General features: G+C 37.6%; 1 protein-coding gene across 3 annotated transcripts in view; it reads right to left on the bottom strand.

Moving 5' to 3' along the window:
• Ubr5 (ubiquitin protein ligase E3 component n-recognin 5) overlaps nt 1–15,342 on the bottom strand; it is a 132,532-nt gene that overhangs the window by 26,011 nt on the left and 91,179 nt on the right. For all 3 annotated transcript variants that reach the window (XM_008855085.2, XM_008855086.3, XM_008855087.3), the window contains exons 26-42: nt 14,892–14,989; nt 13,209–13,357; nt 12,639–12,730; nt 11,367–11,513; nt 11,157–11,275; nt 10,955–11,081; nt 10,736–10,865; nt 9,220–9,380; nt 8,869–9,108; nt 7,502–7,625; nt 6,881–6,992; nt 5,403–5,534; nt 4,804–5,061; nt 3,932–4,200; nt 3,562–3,773; nt 832–1,062; nt 75–148 (exon numbers count right to left, since the gene is read on the bottom strand). In XM_008855085.2, coding sequence (XP_008853307.1) covers nt 75–148; nt 832–1,062; nt 3,562–3,773; nt 3,932–4,200; nt 4,804–5,061; nt 5,403–5,534; nt 6,881–6,992; nt 7,502–7,625; nt 8,869–9,108; nt 9,220–9,380; nt 10,736–10,865; nt 10,955–11,081; nt 11,157–11,275; nt 11,367–11,513; nt 12,639–12,730; nt 13,209–13,357; nt 14,892–14,989 — 2,675 coding nt within the window. The remainder of the gene's footprint in view (nt 1–74; nt 149–831; nt 1,063–3,561; nt 3,774–3,931; nt 4,201–4,803; nt 5,062–5,402; nt 5,535–6,880; nt 6,993–7,501; nt 7,626–8,868; nt 9,109–9,219; nt 9,381–10,735; nt 10,866–10,954; nt 11,082–11,156; nt 11,276–11,366; nt 11,514–12,638; nt 12,731–13,208; nt 13,358–14,891; nt 14,990–15,342) is intronic.

The raw sequence follows: 15,342 nt of genomic DNA, 5'->3' as shown, positions 1-15,342 counted from the left end.
TGTTTAAAAGCCTGGAAGGAAAGACTGAGGCAGCCATTTCTTGCAGTAGACTAGCAGACTTTCTGTGCACTAACTTTGATTGGTGTCATCATCATTTTCATGTTCTGAATCTTCATTATCAATACCCAGCTCCAAAAGTTCTCGTGTCCTTGAAAAAACCAAAGTGAGTTATATTAAATGAAGTATTTGTATGATGTGAACAAAAGCAGAGATAGGGGAACTGAAAGTCAAAAAAACATTGGAAATCTACTCCGATATGTAACTTATTTATTCTTTAAGTTACAATTGCAGTATTTATGTTATGTATGTATGTACGTGTGCACATGAGTACACATGCTAAAGCATGTGTGTGGAGGTGAGAGGACAACTTGTGGGAGTTGGTTCTCTTCTCCTACCCAGGGAAAGAACTCAGGTGGTCAAGCTGGGAGGCAACGGCCTTTACCTGCTTAGTCATCTCACTAGCCCCGGTATCTAATTATCTAATAATACTACACAGTTTCAGATAGTAAGAAATGGTGACGTGATCTGCCTAATGCATTATGGTAACAAAATGGGCTCAATAGAAGCAAAAACCACTGAATAGTGAATGTTCACACAAACTCTAATATGACAAATACTTAGGCCAAATTATTTCAACTATTAGGTTTAATTGGAGACTTAGGTTTCCCACTTTAAAGTGAGAAGTCGTGGCAAAGAAGTTTGGACAGAAGTCAAGCCCATTTTTTCACATAAACTATCTTTGCTCTTTCACAATGCTGCTTTCCTTACTCCAAACTGTTAGAGCAACCATCAGTGGTTCTTAAGCTAAGCTCAAAGAAAATATGGATATACCTTTTGCGTTCCAGTTGAGGAGTGTCCAATGTTGTCTGTTGATTCATTGCTTTAATCCAATATATAAGTGCTTGGAAAACATATGCCACATGCTTCAATGAGCAAACATCCAAAACTGGAAGAACATCAGAATGTTCATCATTATGAGATCTCATTAGAGAAAGAGCATAATTGAGGAAGTCTCCTCGAGCAGACATCATTCCTTGACGGGCACTAAGCAACGTGGCACGTCTACAAGAATAAAAGGAAATGAAAATGTTTTTAAAAATACAGATAAATCATAAATATGTAAAATTAAGAAATGAGACTATTTATAAATACTCATGAAGCCTGTGGGCTGTTTTAGAAATACCACTAATTATGGTTTATAGCCCTCCACTTCAGGGTCCTGCTACCACAATTTTAACAGGTTTGAATCTGCATTTTTAACAAGATCCCAGGTAAGGTTGGCAATGATATTCTAGAAATCACTTTGAGAACCCCTGTCTAAGAATGACATTAAACACTGAACATGGTGGCTCATACCTAGGATTCCAGCATTTGAGATACGGGAGGCTAAAGGATGGGGAGGCCAGCCTGGGCTATACAAGAAGTTCCAGGCCAGCCCGCTACAAACCATATCTCAAAAAGCAAACTGACAAAAGGCACAATTGGCAAATGAAAATATAAATGAACTGGACCTTATCAAAATTATAAACTTTTATACTTTAAAGTACACCAAGAAGGTGAAAGGGGGCCTGAAGAGACAGCTCAGCAGTTATTTTTCTTTTTGGAAAACAGCCTGGGAGTTTCTCAAACAGTTAAGCAGTGACAGTTATCATTCCACAACTAGGTAACATATCCCAGACAAATGAAAGCACATGTCCACATAAAACCCAGAATTATGTACAATAAATAGTGAAAAGGAAGTTATCCAAATGTCTTACCAACTAGTGAACAGTTAAATATTTTTAAATGTGGTATACCCATACAATAAACTATTGGGATTTTAAGTTATTGATACATGATAAACATTGGTGAACCAGAAAAACCAAAGCCAGTCCTAAAAGACTATACATTATGTTGATTCCACTTAATATGAAATGTCCAGAATCTATAGATAGAAAATAGCGTCAGAATGACTACTAAGAGGTCAAAAAAAGAGTTCTTGAAACAGTCTGGCATGGTGGTGCGTATCTTTAATTCTAGCATTCAAGAGGCAATGGCAGGTGGATTTGTGAATTGGTCTACATAGAGTTCCAGGTTAACCAGGGCTGCATAGTAAGACCTTGCCCCCAAAAAATTCTTGAAGAGATGAAAATATTCTGACATTGTGATAAGTCAATGAAGAGTACACTTTAAATGAATAAATTATATACGTACTACGTGATTTATAAAGCAGTGATGATGGGGGAGGCACAACACTAACACCAATCAAGACTGTTATTAGAATCTGTGCTCTTAGCTGGGCGTGATGGCCCACACCTTTAATCCCAGCACTCAGGAGCCAGAGACCAAGTGGACTTCTATGAGCTCAAGCTCAGCCTGGTCTACATAGTGAGTTCCAGGCCAGCTGGGGCAACAAGGAGACTCTGTCTCTAAAAAAAAAACAATCTACCTTCTTTGGGACAGTTGACTATAGCCTAAGAAAGATAAAAAACTTTTGTCCTTTGTGGAGTAGCACTCTTGGGAGAGGAAAACTGCTGCCTCACAAATCTTTCTAGTCCAGATATCACTACCAACTAGTCCACCACATATTTTCCAAATTCCCAAACGTTCAAAAGCAAGTATGTCCACACCATTCCTATATTTTTCTTATTTTCCTAGTAGTTGTTTAGAATCAGTCAAACATAAAAATCCTACCCAATCCTGCTCTGTCTCTCAATAAGGCCCTAAATTATTTGTGTAATTTCGGTGTTTTTTCTTACCTCCTCCCCTAACTTTGGTGTTCTACTTTAGTAAAACTATTACCTCTCTTCCAGTCTTAAGTTTTCTAAGTAGTCACTTAGACCCTTAACTTTTCTTGTTTTTCTTTCTGCCAAAAGCAGGTAGGTGAAGCTAAACCAGAATAAGAACTAAATCTTCAGACTTGGACTTTAGACCCAAGTACTTCCACTGTATGGTAGTACAGCTATTCTTCTTGAGTTCAACGTTTGGATTAATCCCTAGTCCTAAAAGCTGTTACTTTATAACTGACAGAAACTACATAATTTATCTATCTATCTATCTATCTATCTATCTATCTATCTATCTACCTACCTACCTACCTACCTACCTACCTACCTACCTACCTACCTACACTTTTACATGATGACTCAAGATGAAGAAGGAAGGAGGAAAATGTGAGCTGAGAAATCAAAGAGCAGCTTCGGCAATTATGCACGCTCCCCTTCCTGAGTACAAAATGCATTTATATTTAGTGTGTGTGTGCACACACACATACACAGAGGCAAGCACACCCCTTATAAATGAGAGGCATGGGAGGAATCGGATATAAGGAAACAAGGACATGGGCTACTAACTTCAAAATTAGTTTTTAGTACCAGATTCCTATGACACAAATTGACTTTTTGAAAAATAACTGGGATAACTAAATTATATTTTGCTTCAACTGCACACCAAAAATAAGCACCATTAAGACATTTACTTCTTCCTTTACCTTGAACTCAAATGTTAATGGCAATATAAAAGTTCTAACCTAGCGTAAAATGACTCTCTCAGCAGGCAAGTACATACAAAGAATTTCCATACCGTCTGCCTTCAAGGGTTCTTAAACTAGCCTCTTCTCGCGCAGTCATCCTCTCTCTTCGTGCTGAATTCTGAGAGGCATGAAGAGGATGATTTGGATGCCCCGGATCACCAGCAGATGCTAATGCAGAACCATAACGTAATTGAGCTTCAGTAGAATCCATAATACTGACCATCCAGTTCCACGTGGGAATAAGCTTTTCTTCTACATAGTTCTATGAAGATCAAACTAAAATAGTCAAAACTATCCAAATAAAGCTAAATCTGATAAGTACTAGCATGTCAACGTTAAAGCATTAATATTCACATTATAGTTTCATAACTTGATAGCCAAAAGAATATTTGAATGAGTAACTTTTCAATGGTGCCATACCTGTAAGTTTACTGCATCTTGGTAAGTCAATTTCACAGCTGCTGGAATCTGAGAGTACACTAGGTGATTATACTTAGGGATAAGGCCCATCAGGTCCGAGATTTGTCTGATGACAATGCTGTAAGCCCTGGCTAAACTGCTTGCAGATGTTAAGTAGCTGCTGGCATTGCTAGCTTCCAGAGCAGCTGCTGCAGCTGCAGCACTTGTACTGATGGTACCACTCCGGCGTAAGTTTGAAGGATCAATATAAATCAAACCTGCAGAACTTGCTATAAGGAAAAAGGACAATTACAATGAGCTACTGTCAGTTGCTAACTGTGCTGCCCTGGCACCACATATGCTTACACCGATCTAAACGGCAATTACTAAGAGGTACACGAGCCAAAAGCTTTTCTTCAGCTATACTAATTTGGGGGAGGGGAGTGTTAAGGAGGGCAAGAATTAATATAACGTTATCAACTAGGAGTAATTTTGTGTTCCCTCATCCCCGCACAAAAGGGAACATGTGGCAATGTCTGGCACAACTGGGGAAGTGGAGAAGTTAAGTGGGGTTAAGGAGGCACTACTGATATCTACCAGGCATGGCTATAGATGCTCTAACATCCTACCGTGTACAACAAAGAATTATTCAGCCCAAGGAAGCAATAACGCAGATTAAGAAACCGTGATATAATCAAATGTCTTTTTTATACTTGAAATTCAAAAAAAGAAACTATTTTATAACTCTATTTTCTAAATGAACATGCATAACTTAAGAAAGAAAGAAAGAAAGAAAGAAAGAAAGAAAGAAAGAAAGAAAGAAAGAAAGAAAGAAAGAAAGAAAAAGACTATTGAAGCGCTCCTAAGAGTAACACTTGAGTTTCCAGACTTGCCTGCTGGTGTAGATGTACTGGACGGGGCTGTGCTGGCTGCGCGCTGATGCTGAGTGTTACGAACAGCCCACTGCATGGAACGGGGAGCCTGGGCGGCACCATTTGCATGGGAGCTATTCGTGGTTCTTTCTAATGGTTCATCAAGCATAAAGGTCTCCTGTTCTATGTCGTCACTCTGACTACTACTGCTATCAGAATCACTTGAGTCATTTGACTGAGAATCATCTTCAGAAAAAAAGGCAGGAACACTGCTCGCTCCTAAAGTGTGTATTTTTAAAACCAAAAACACTGTAAGTGCATTGCTAATTAAAATTACAATGTACCACCTTGTTCAGGAAAATATACTAAACACAATGCTAGGTTGTATGCAATACTCTTGAGAGGCCACCATTAAAATAGTTTAATTAGAAATGAACTAATAAACTTTAAAATAAATTTATTACTTAAAAAACAGAAAAGCTGGCAAAAGTCAGAGAGAAAAGTAATGAAATTATAAAAAAGGCTGTAAATACCTAATAGGCATTATCACACAATTAACCGATTCATGTTTAAACAAAGAATCAGAACATGTAAGAAGCTTCTCAGATAAGGCAACGTACCTGCTTCTGAGCCAGCAGTTGCTGCAGTAACAACGCTTCTGCGCCCACTAGCATTGTCTTGGTTACTGTGGTTACTTTCACTGTCGCTTTCTGTTTCAGCTGCTGCTAACAAATCTAGTTCCATGTCACTCCCTAGAAAAGTATTTAAATAATAAGGAAAAGAAGCATAAATTAACTATACATCAACATATGGTCTGTCAAAACAAACTATCCTAGGATGAGAACTAAGAGGGAAACTGGTAAGGGAGATAAAAACAGAGTAATTGCTATTCCTCACTGAACTGACTGCTCAGTCTTGGGTAAATTCTGGTAACAGTGGACTTTTACACAATATACAATGTCTCCTGCAGTCTTAAGAGACCTGCAGGAAAATGTCTGGGCTACTGCCATAGGGTCTACTTGTTCTATTTTACTTTAAAAAAGGGAAGTTAAATACTTATTTCTTTGTATTTCACAGTAACACAAGTCAAAATATATCAAATTATAATTTAACTATTGAAGTTTAGTTATCTTAAAGTGAAAAAGCATAGTCATAAAAAATGATATAATCTTTGAAGAGTGTACATGGGAACAGGATAGTGCATAAAAGTAATGAATATAAAACCCCAAGCTGTTAACATCTAGGTGGGATTATGGATGACTTGTTTTCCATGTCTCTACAGTGCTATTTTTCATAAATAAGTCATGATTACTTAGCCCCCCAGGATGGGGGAATGGGATAGGGCTTGTGATGTAGCCCCGGACTGCCCATAAATCTGTATTCCTGCCTTAGCCTTAGGAGTGCTGATTATCTTAGTATTTAAATGTCTTTTAGGAAAAAAACAAAAACAAAAACAAAAAACGGGATTAGATAAGCCAGCAAGATGGCCCAGCGGGAAACACCTGTGTACAGGCCTGAAATCTGAGTTTAATCCCCAGATCTCACAAGGTGGCAGGAAGGAAATACCCAGAGTTATCCTGCGACCGTAACAGTAGAAATGTGACACAGACGTGCTTGCACTTACACACATGCACACAATGAATGAATGAATTTTTTTTTTTTAAAAAAGAAAGAAGACAGGGCTGGAGATGTAATTCAAGAGGTAGAGTGCTTGCCTAGCCTCAACAAAGGCCCAGATTTAATCCTGGCATCAAATAAACCTAGTATAGTTATCACACCTATAATCCTAGCACTTGGTAGGTAGAAGCAGATGATAAGTTCAAGGTCATCTTCCTCCAAACAGTGATTCTGAGGTCAGCCTGGCATACATGAGACCTGTCTCAAACAACCAAACAAGCAAAAAAACTTCCTTAAACCAAAAGAAAAAAACGGAGAAGGGGTAATAATTTTATGTATGTATAGACCTACTGCCCACATTCTGAAACAGCTATTTAATGCCAAAGCATTCTGCAACAACTTGCTTAACTAGACAGCAAATGAGGCTACTCTCTCTTTAAAGGCACCTGATTTATTCCAAGTGAATAAATAGCCTTCATACCGTCTTCGTCGTGCTCATCGTGCTGTCCCTCAGCCTCAGCATTTTCTTCACCATGTTCTTCCTGTTCATCATGATGATCCTCTTCTCCAGCCACACCCTCCACCACCTCAACCTAAATCCAGATTCTTATTTGTAGACAATTCAAAGTGTATAATAAACTTATACCTCTATCAGGGTTCCTTCACAGAACTAGTGAACTAAAGTGCAAAGAACTCTTACAAGGAATTGTCAGTTTATACTAAGCAGTTTTAAAAACCATTTGCTAGTGACAATTTGGTATCAAAAATCTTACCAGCATGTCCCAAAGTTTGTTGATTATTGTTTATATATAGAACCTGAAAACTGGAGGCATATAAAGTGTTCTCCACAGAGAATACCTTTATTCTTAAGTTTTAAGTAAAAATAAAGTTTATGTGTCCAATTTTCTGGTATCCAATAAATCAAGGATTACTGAAGTTATTTTCATTCATATATATATATATATATGAATATATATAGAGCCAATAGTGAGAATAAGAAAGTCCACAGGCTAGATGCGAACATATGTAGTATAGATATTAATATATTTCCAGTGGCTATTCTTCCCACCAAATAAAAGCGCATTTAAAATAATAAAAATACCTCTTCCACGTCTGCTGAGACAATATCATCCTGCTCTTCATCTCTGCCCCTCACAGGCTGAGACTGGCTGATGCGCCTCTGCTGTGGGTTCCGGATAATGTAAGATGACTGAGACTGACTGGAGCTGCAAGGAATCAGGAAGGGATGAGTGCGTGCTCTGCTGCTACTTCTCATATCATGCCTGTGTGCTTCTCACTGTGAGCCTTGATTTAGCTCATTGCTTACACCCTCAGATGCCAAAGGCATTGACACAAAACATTCATCCATTAATAGACAAAATTTCTGTTTTGCACCAGCTTATTACCTACTAACTTGGAGGAGGTGGGGAAGGGGAAATCACATAAAAATAAATAAACAAATAACAACCAAAGGTTGGGTGGGTTCAAAGCTTTGCTTTTTTTTGGGTGGGGGCGTCTTTTTGAGACAGGGTCTCCCTGTAGCCTCAGCTGGCCTGGAGCTCACTATTGTAGACCAGGCTGGCCTTGAACTCACAGGGAGCTGGCCTCTGTGCCTCACAGAAACAGGTAAATAGGCTCAATGTGGTGTTTAACACTAGGACATTAAATAACTGATAAAAACAGATTATGAATTACAGGAGGTGGAAGAGGCTAAGAGAAAAATCTATAGAGAAAAGAAAGGTATAACCACTATAATAGGGACTGCCAGGCATAGTGGCTTATGCCTGTAATCTCAGCACTTGGGAGGCTGAGTTAAGAAGACTGCAGTTAATTTGAGACCTGCCTGGACTATAAAGATCCTCTGGGGGCACGAGCGGAAAAAAGATAAAGACACAAAGACACAGACACAGAAAGACAGACAGACAGACAGACAGACAGACACATACACACACACACACAGAGGGGAGAGAGAGGGAGGGAGAGAGAGAGAGCGAGCAGGAGGGAGGCATACACACACATGCAAATAAATAAAGTTAGCAAGTGTGATGTACCAAGTTATCATTTTCTTAAAAATACCCTCTCAGGGTATCAGGATCAACATTAAATGAGTCCACATGAACTCTGTTAGCAAAACCATTTGATCGTGGGGTAGATCTGTCAAGTTTAAGATTCAGAGCTTTATTTATAATTATTTTCAGAAAATCTTGGAGATGTTATCAGTGGTTAGACAATGATAGAAGTGCTTTATCACATAAGCTTGGATTTAGATTATAGGAAATCTGTTAATAAACACTCTTTATCAACAGATATATTTTCCAGAAAAAGAAATCAGATCTTCTGTAAAAAATTACACTTTCATAAAGTTTAAAAAAAAAAAAAAAAGCAGACACAAGAAAACTAAACTGCTACTCAAAAGCATGGAGCTCTGATAAGCCAAGCATCACATATCCATGAAAAGACTTAATGTACCTGCTAGACTGATCTGATGATGGTCGTGGTGGTAACGGTTCTACTGAAAATAGTTCTTCACTGCCTTGCATGGCATCTATGCTGGTACTGGCCAGTGTAAATGGTGCAGTGGGGCGAGCGATCCCCATTCTGACAGGAACAATCAGAGACTCTGCTACATTGCACAGCTCTTCTACAGCATAGGGAAGCAGTGCTTGGAACACGCGTTTACATTTTCCAATTGGCTGTGGAATAAAGTTGCTATAGCAAAAAGAGAAATGGGAAACTCTTAAGAGTCTTTTCATATAAATAATAAAACCACTTTTAAAATGTGTGCGATATAAAAGCCCCAAATTTAAAAGAATGGCTTACTTTTTCTTTTTGGATGAAGCCATTTCCACACTAAGAATGACAAACACTCTAGCCACTGACCGCAGAAACCTCATTGTCACGGCAACTGCTTCTTCTCGACGTCCCGGAGTGTATTTGTTTTGGAGCTCTTTTACTAACGTGCCTAGTAGAGTATCTAAAAGCTTTAAAAAAAATGTAACCATTCTATTAATACTAAGATATTTCTTAAGATGCTTAAATATGAAGTAAAAAGTTCTAACATCTTTTCCAATGGAAACATTTCCTAATAAAATCTTTAAAATTTTTTTGTTTATGGTCGGGTTTGGTGGCACATGCCTTTAATCCCAGCACTGCACATGCCTTTAATTCCAGCATTCAAGAATCAGGTGGATCACTGAGAATTTAAGGTCAGCCTGGTCTACATAGCAAGTTCCAGGCCAGCTGGGGCTACAGAGAGATACTGTCTCAACCCCGCCCCCCCTTCCAAATTGTTTATATTTATTTATCGATGTATGTATGTGTGTATATGTGCATGTACTAGGTATGATTGTGGAGATCAGAGGACAGTTTGCATAAGTTGGTGCTCTCTCTCTATCATGGTCCTGACAGGGACTGAATTCAGGTTGTTAGGCTTAGAGACAAGTACCTTTACTTGGCTGAGCCATTTGGGTGAAGCAAATTTAACCAAAACACTTACAAAGTCAGTGAGACTAAACAACATACCTATCACTGTGTGCTTGATACAGTGGATCCCAAATGTGTGCTATCTTGGCTTTTGTCCCATAAGCCTAATAATAAATGCTTAGAAGAGCAATACCAAATACATAAAATCAGAGGAATATAGTTCACTTGCTATAGTATACTTAACCAAAACAGCAAAGTAGATTCAAATGTTTGTCAATAAAATTAGTCATTCCAGCTCCTTCTGCCTTCTAGTTTCCTGTATGCATAGTTTATAACGTAGGCATTAACTACAAAGAATATCCAATTTCATGTTCTGTGTTTTGTCTATTTTTAATGCTGCTTATAAGAACCTTTAAAGCTTGTTGCACTCCCTCTGTGGAATAGTCTCCTACGGCTAGATTCACCAAGTATGTCTATCTTAGTTTTACACTCTTCTGTGTCATGACTTTCTTCTATTGTAAACTGTTTCTTTACTATAGGTTTTGAAGGCAGTGACGTTCTAATGGTACTTGACATTGACAAGAGAGGACTCATGCAATGTCACATCTGGGCCTGAGTAAGTTCATTCACCACAATTTTATCAACATTGCTTTCTAGTGCCTAAATTCTACAGAAAGGAAAAAAGTTACTATTAATTTTGAACACTCTATATTTTTTTTAACATTTTAGGCTTTTAATTTTAAATAAAAAGAGCTTCTTCTGTTGACTGAGACATTGACATTACCCAGAAAACTGCATTCCCATTACTATAATCAGAAGTTATAGATTTGGAAGTCTATAGATTTGAAAATCATGGGATGCAAAAGAATAAACTTCTTTTCACATATTTGTACTAAATGTTCAAAGAACTCACCAAAATATCTGCTGTACACTTGACTATAAGGCAATGGGTGAAACAGTCCAGGCGGATGGTGCCACTCTGCTGATTGAGGTACACCTGCTCTTCTGGCAAAAGGTGGCCTATCCTGCTGCTGGCACTCAGACTTGGGAGGCAAGGGGAGAGAGCACACTGTAAAAAGCAACCACAACATAGCAAGCAAACAAACTTTGAAATGTTTTAACAGATACATACGGGTCTTTATTCTCCTGTGACCCAAACATAATCATTGATTTCAAGGCATTCCAGTCCTGTAGAACGCGCTCTAGTGCAAGCTGGGCAAACCTTGGAGGCTCCAAATCGTGATCCGGCATATCTGAATCTAAAAAGAAAAAAAATCGTGCGTAAGACAAAACTATTATTCTTCATAAGAGTCAGAAATTATAAATTTACTCACCTTCAGGACTAGCTGTTTTTCGGTTCCGATCCTCCCTGATTCGTGGTGGCCTGTACTGACAGTGCTCTACTGTCTGCCTGGCCACAGTCTGAACTAAAAACAGCAAGAGGTGCTCTCCCCTGAAAAACAAGAATTTGTGACAGGTAAAGTTATTAACATGTGCACGGCTCTTTTGCTTTATCTATTTTGCATTCTAAAAATCCTACTTGCCTACTGTTTGGCAGGGTGACCAGATTTGTAGCAGTAAGCAGGCGATAAAGTAGATCAAGACGAGCAGATTTCTGTCCCGCAATTAGAGTTTTACATTTACATTTCTCCCAACAATCACAATATGCTGTTGGTGAAGTCCGCTTGAGTCTAGAAAGAATTCACAGAAGTCCAAATATGAAAAAGCAATTTAAATACAGCCTAAATAGTCCTCCTATGCATCAAAAACACTCTGTATCTATTAAAAGCTGGTATTTTTTGCATGTGTCTTTTACCTGACAGGACTATAAATGCTGTCAAGACATGGACTATCTTTGTTCTCCCTGTCCTAGTAGCCAGTACAGTGAATACACTTAATAAGCAAATTACCACTTTAAATGCTTAAGATCATACAAAAATAGCAAAAATGCTTTTAACAAAAAGTGTGATTAAGCATCAACGCAAAATCTTCAAAAACTGAAGTTGTACTATACTTCTTTTAAGGCACAACAGACAACTTTTCCCCACATTTATGTACTAATGTTTATTTATTTATGGCAGAAGGAGCATTATGTGTCACAGAGTATGTTTTAGAAGTCAGAGGACAAGTTGCAGGAGTCTGTTCTCTCCTTCTACCATGTGGGTCTTGGGGATCAAATCCAGGTCGATAATACTCAACAGCAAGTGCCTTTACCAACTGGGCCATCTTACCAGCCAAAATTAGATGGTTTTTATAGCTCATTTTCCATTACGCACAACATCTATACATCTTTTGCCATTATATAGCCAAAGTTGTTGCTGGCAATAGTGAGAAACTGCAGATGACAAGTGCCACACTGAGCTTTATTGCTTAAGTCTGTGAAAACTAACAAAATCAGCTGATAAAAATATTAGTGCATTTAACAATAAAGCATAGTTGAAATGCTCATGCTGTTCAATGATGCCTGCAGCAATCTTCCTCTAGTAGGCCCCTGCAGGAAGGAGCTGAGACACTGGCTTCAGTACACAGAGAGAAACATTCTGTAGATATGCGTCTCAGAAAATTGACATGAGTCTAGTCACCTATTCCTTAGCCTACTATCCTACTTTATTTGAGGGCTACATTATAAGTAACAGAAAATAAGCATTTGACAGTATACTTTAAATCAAGAACCACATTTTTATATTTAAACTGAAACAAGAGAAAATCTCATGCTTTCTGAATTATGCAGACAAATGAAAGATAATATAGATATTTTGTGCAGCAACATAAATTTAAAGAGTTTATGAGATTAAAAAAATTATGATTGGACTTACTTGCAATCATGCCCTTTGTGACAAACCCTGGCACATTCCGTACAACAACAAAGTGACTCGAGCAAACCACAAGTTCGACATTCAAAAATGTCCTAAAATTAAAATAGTATATTTTTTAAAAGAGTAGTCCCATGTACTTCTCATCATAATTTAATAAAAATTAATAGCAGCAGAGTAAAGTTAAGGTACTCTAGAAAACAAGGAATTATAAATGATACGGTGAATATGCAATTGACTATTTATATAGATGAAAAATACTACTGGTAAGACAAAAATAATTTACATCATCCAAAAATCGACATTAATAAACATAAAATCTGTGCCAAGAGCCATGGATCAGATTACACAATAGGTAAAGACCTAATTCTTACAATCTACCATATTTAATTGAGCAATCACCCTCTGGCCTTATTTATATGGGAATCGAATCAAAATTGTATTTTTTGAATAATTTTGTAACTCCATAATAAAAGGAACTATCAGGTATATTTACAAATGTTTAACTCTAAAAAGGAGGAAAACGGGAAGTCCTAAAGAAAGCAAAAACACTGGGAATGTAGGATAAGATACCTGGTTAATGTGCTCTGCTCCAGTCCATGTAAAACTACAGGTGTCATTACAACATAAGACATATAAAGGGGAGTCATCAGGATTGGTACCTGATGGGCAAACCATTCCCATGAATACATCTTCCTCTTTTTCACTTGAAGATACTTCAGCTAAAATATTAAGAACACAGTAGTTCATCTATCAGGAAGGGACTTAATCACAACCACAATTCAAAAATCTTAGTTTATACACAATATAAACTAGAAATCACTACATAATATGTACAATTTTTTGGTATTGGTAGTCAAAATTTTCAAAGTCAGCCTGTTTAAAAAAAAAAAAAAACAACCAACCAATTCTGAAGCAATTAAAGACAAAGCATAACCATATCATAACTAGATAATACATAATTATAGTCACCTAAATCCTTATTATAGTGTCTGATAGTGAAGACTCAAGTCTTAGCCAGGCCCGAAAGCACACGCCTATAATTCCAACACACTGGAGACAGAGGCAGGAGATCAAATTAAGAGGACAGTCTGTCCTTAACAGTAAGATACTCTCCAAAATAAATTTTTAAAAAAAAAAAAAAAAAAAAAAGAGAGAGTGAAGAATGAGTTATATTTAGTAAACTGTATCACAAATTATTAACATTAATGTTCTAAAAGGTAACTAATCTATCAAAAACTGAATGGGAGAAACTGCTGGTCCTTAACACTTTGTATTATGGTGGAAGTCTAAGTCAAATGTAGCTATGATAAGGTATGTCCTAGTTTGTTTCTTCACTGCTGTGATAAAACACTCTGACTACTACCAACTCGGGAAGGAAAGGGTGTATTTGTCTTACATCTCCTGGTCACAGTTCATCAGGGAGCCCAAGGTTCCAGGGCAGGAACCTGGAGGCAGGAGCTGGAGCACAGGCCATAGAGGAATGCTGCTTACTGGCTTGCTCCCCTGGCCCCTGCTCAGCCTGCTTTCTTATGCAGCACAGGCCCACCTACCCAAGGATGGAACCACCCACAGTGGGCTGGGCCCTCCCACATCACTTAACAATCAAGCAGGTGCCCCATGGACATGGCCCCAGGCCAGTCCAATGAAGGCAATTCCCCAATTGAGGCTCCCTCAACCCAGGTGTGTCAAGTTGACACTAAATCTATCCAGCACAAGGTATCTGTCTATTATTGCTATAAACTTATATCACAATCAACAATTTAGCACTGATAGTAATACATTACTTTAAAAAATTTTTTCTATTATAAAAATGTTTTTCTATTATCAATTATAAATGTATCTTTTAAAGTAAAAAATCCATACCAGTTGTTTTGTGATATAAAGTTGAAGAAAAGTATAAACACAAATTTTTACATTTAAAACATTATTTTTTTCCTTACAGAAGATTTGTAATTTTAAAATTGTGCACATGGCTCTATACCTAAGTATGTACATATGAGTACAGTGTTTGTAGATGCTAGAAGAGGGCATTGGAGCTGGAACTGCTGGGAGTCAAACTCAGGTTCTTTACAAAAGCAGCCCATGCTTTTAACCACTGAGCCATCTTTCCAGTCCCCATCAATGTTATTACTTATATACACAGATAGAGTATGAAAAAAAAAAAATCACAATATTATAGAATGTTGTAGAAGAGAATCCATTCAAATTGAGAAATAAAAGCAACTTATTTAGGACTTGGAATATGTTAAGTACCTTTTGCAATTTTCTGGGCTGTTTCTAAGATAGTAATTGCAGCAGGATAAGCTCGACCACTTACAGCTGACATAAATGGGGTCATCCCTCTTGCATCCCTAAAATGAGAAATATTGAGATATAAATATATCTTCCTATTTTACTATAAAATAAAAGTGTTTATAATAAAACACAACTAAATTTTGTTTCGGTAACAGAAATATCCTGTGATATTGCTGGAGACAGGGTCTTACTATTACAGTATTCACTCATGATCCTCGTGCCTCAGTGTCACCATCTTGCCTGGATTATTCTATGCTCTTTTTTAAAGCATGATGACATACACTCTGATTCAGATAACAGAGAAGGTGGTTTATATTCATTCAAGATACGTTGAGAAGGCCATTTTCACTGGAGAGGTCTTAGCAGGACAGGAAACATGCTAGATTCTAATCTTTTAAATTCATGTAAG

The sequence above is a fragment of the Nannospalax galili genome, unplaced genomic scaffold (genome assembly GCF_000622305.1).
Source record: "Nannospalax galili isolate Female #2095 unplaced genomic scaffold, S.galili_v1.0 scaffold687, whole genome shotgun sequence".
Taxonomy (NCBI): domain Eukaryota; kingdom Metazoa; phylum Chordata; class Mammalia; order Rodentia; family Spalacidae; genus Nannospalax; species Nannospalax galili.
The sequence above is the reverse complement of the archived record's forward strand: the minus strand, read 5'-3'. Positions and strand labels throughout refer to the sequence as shown.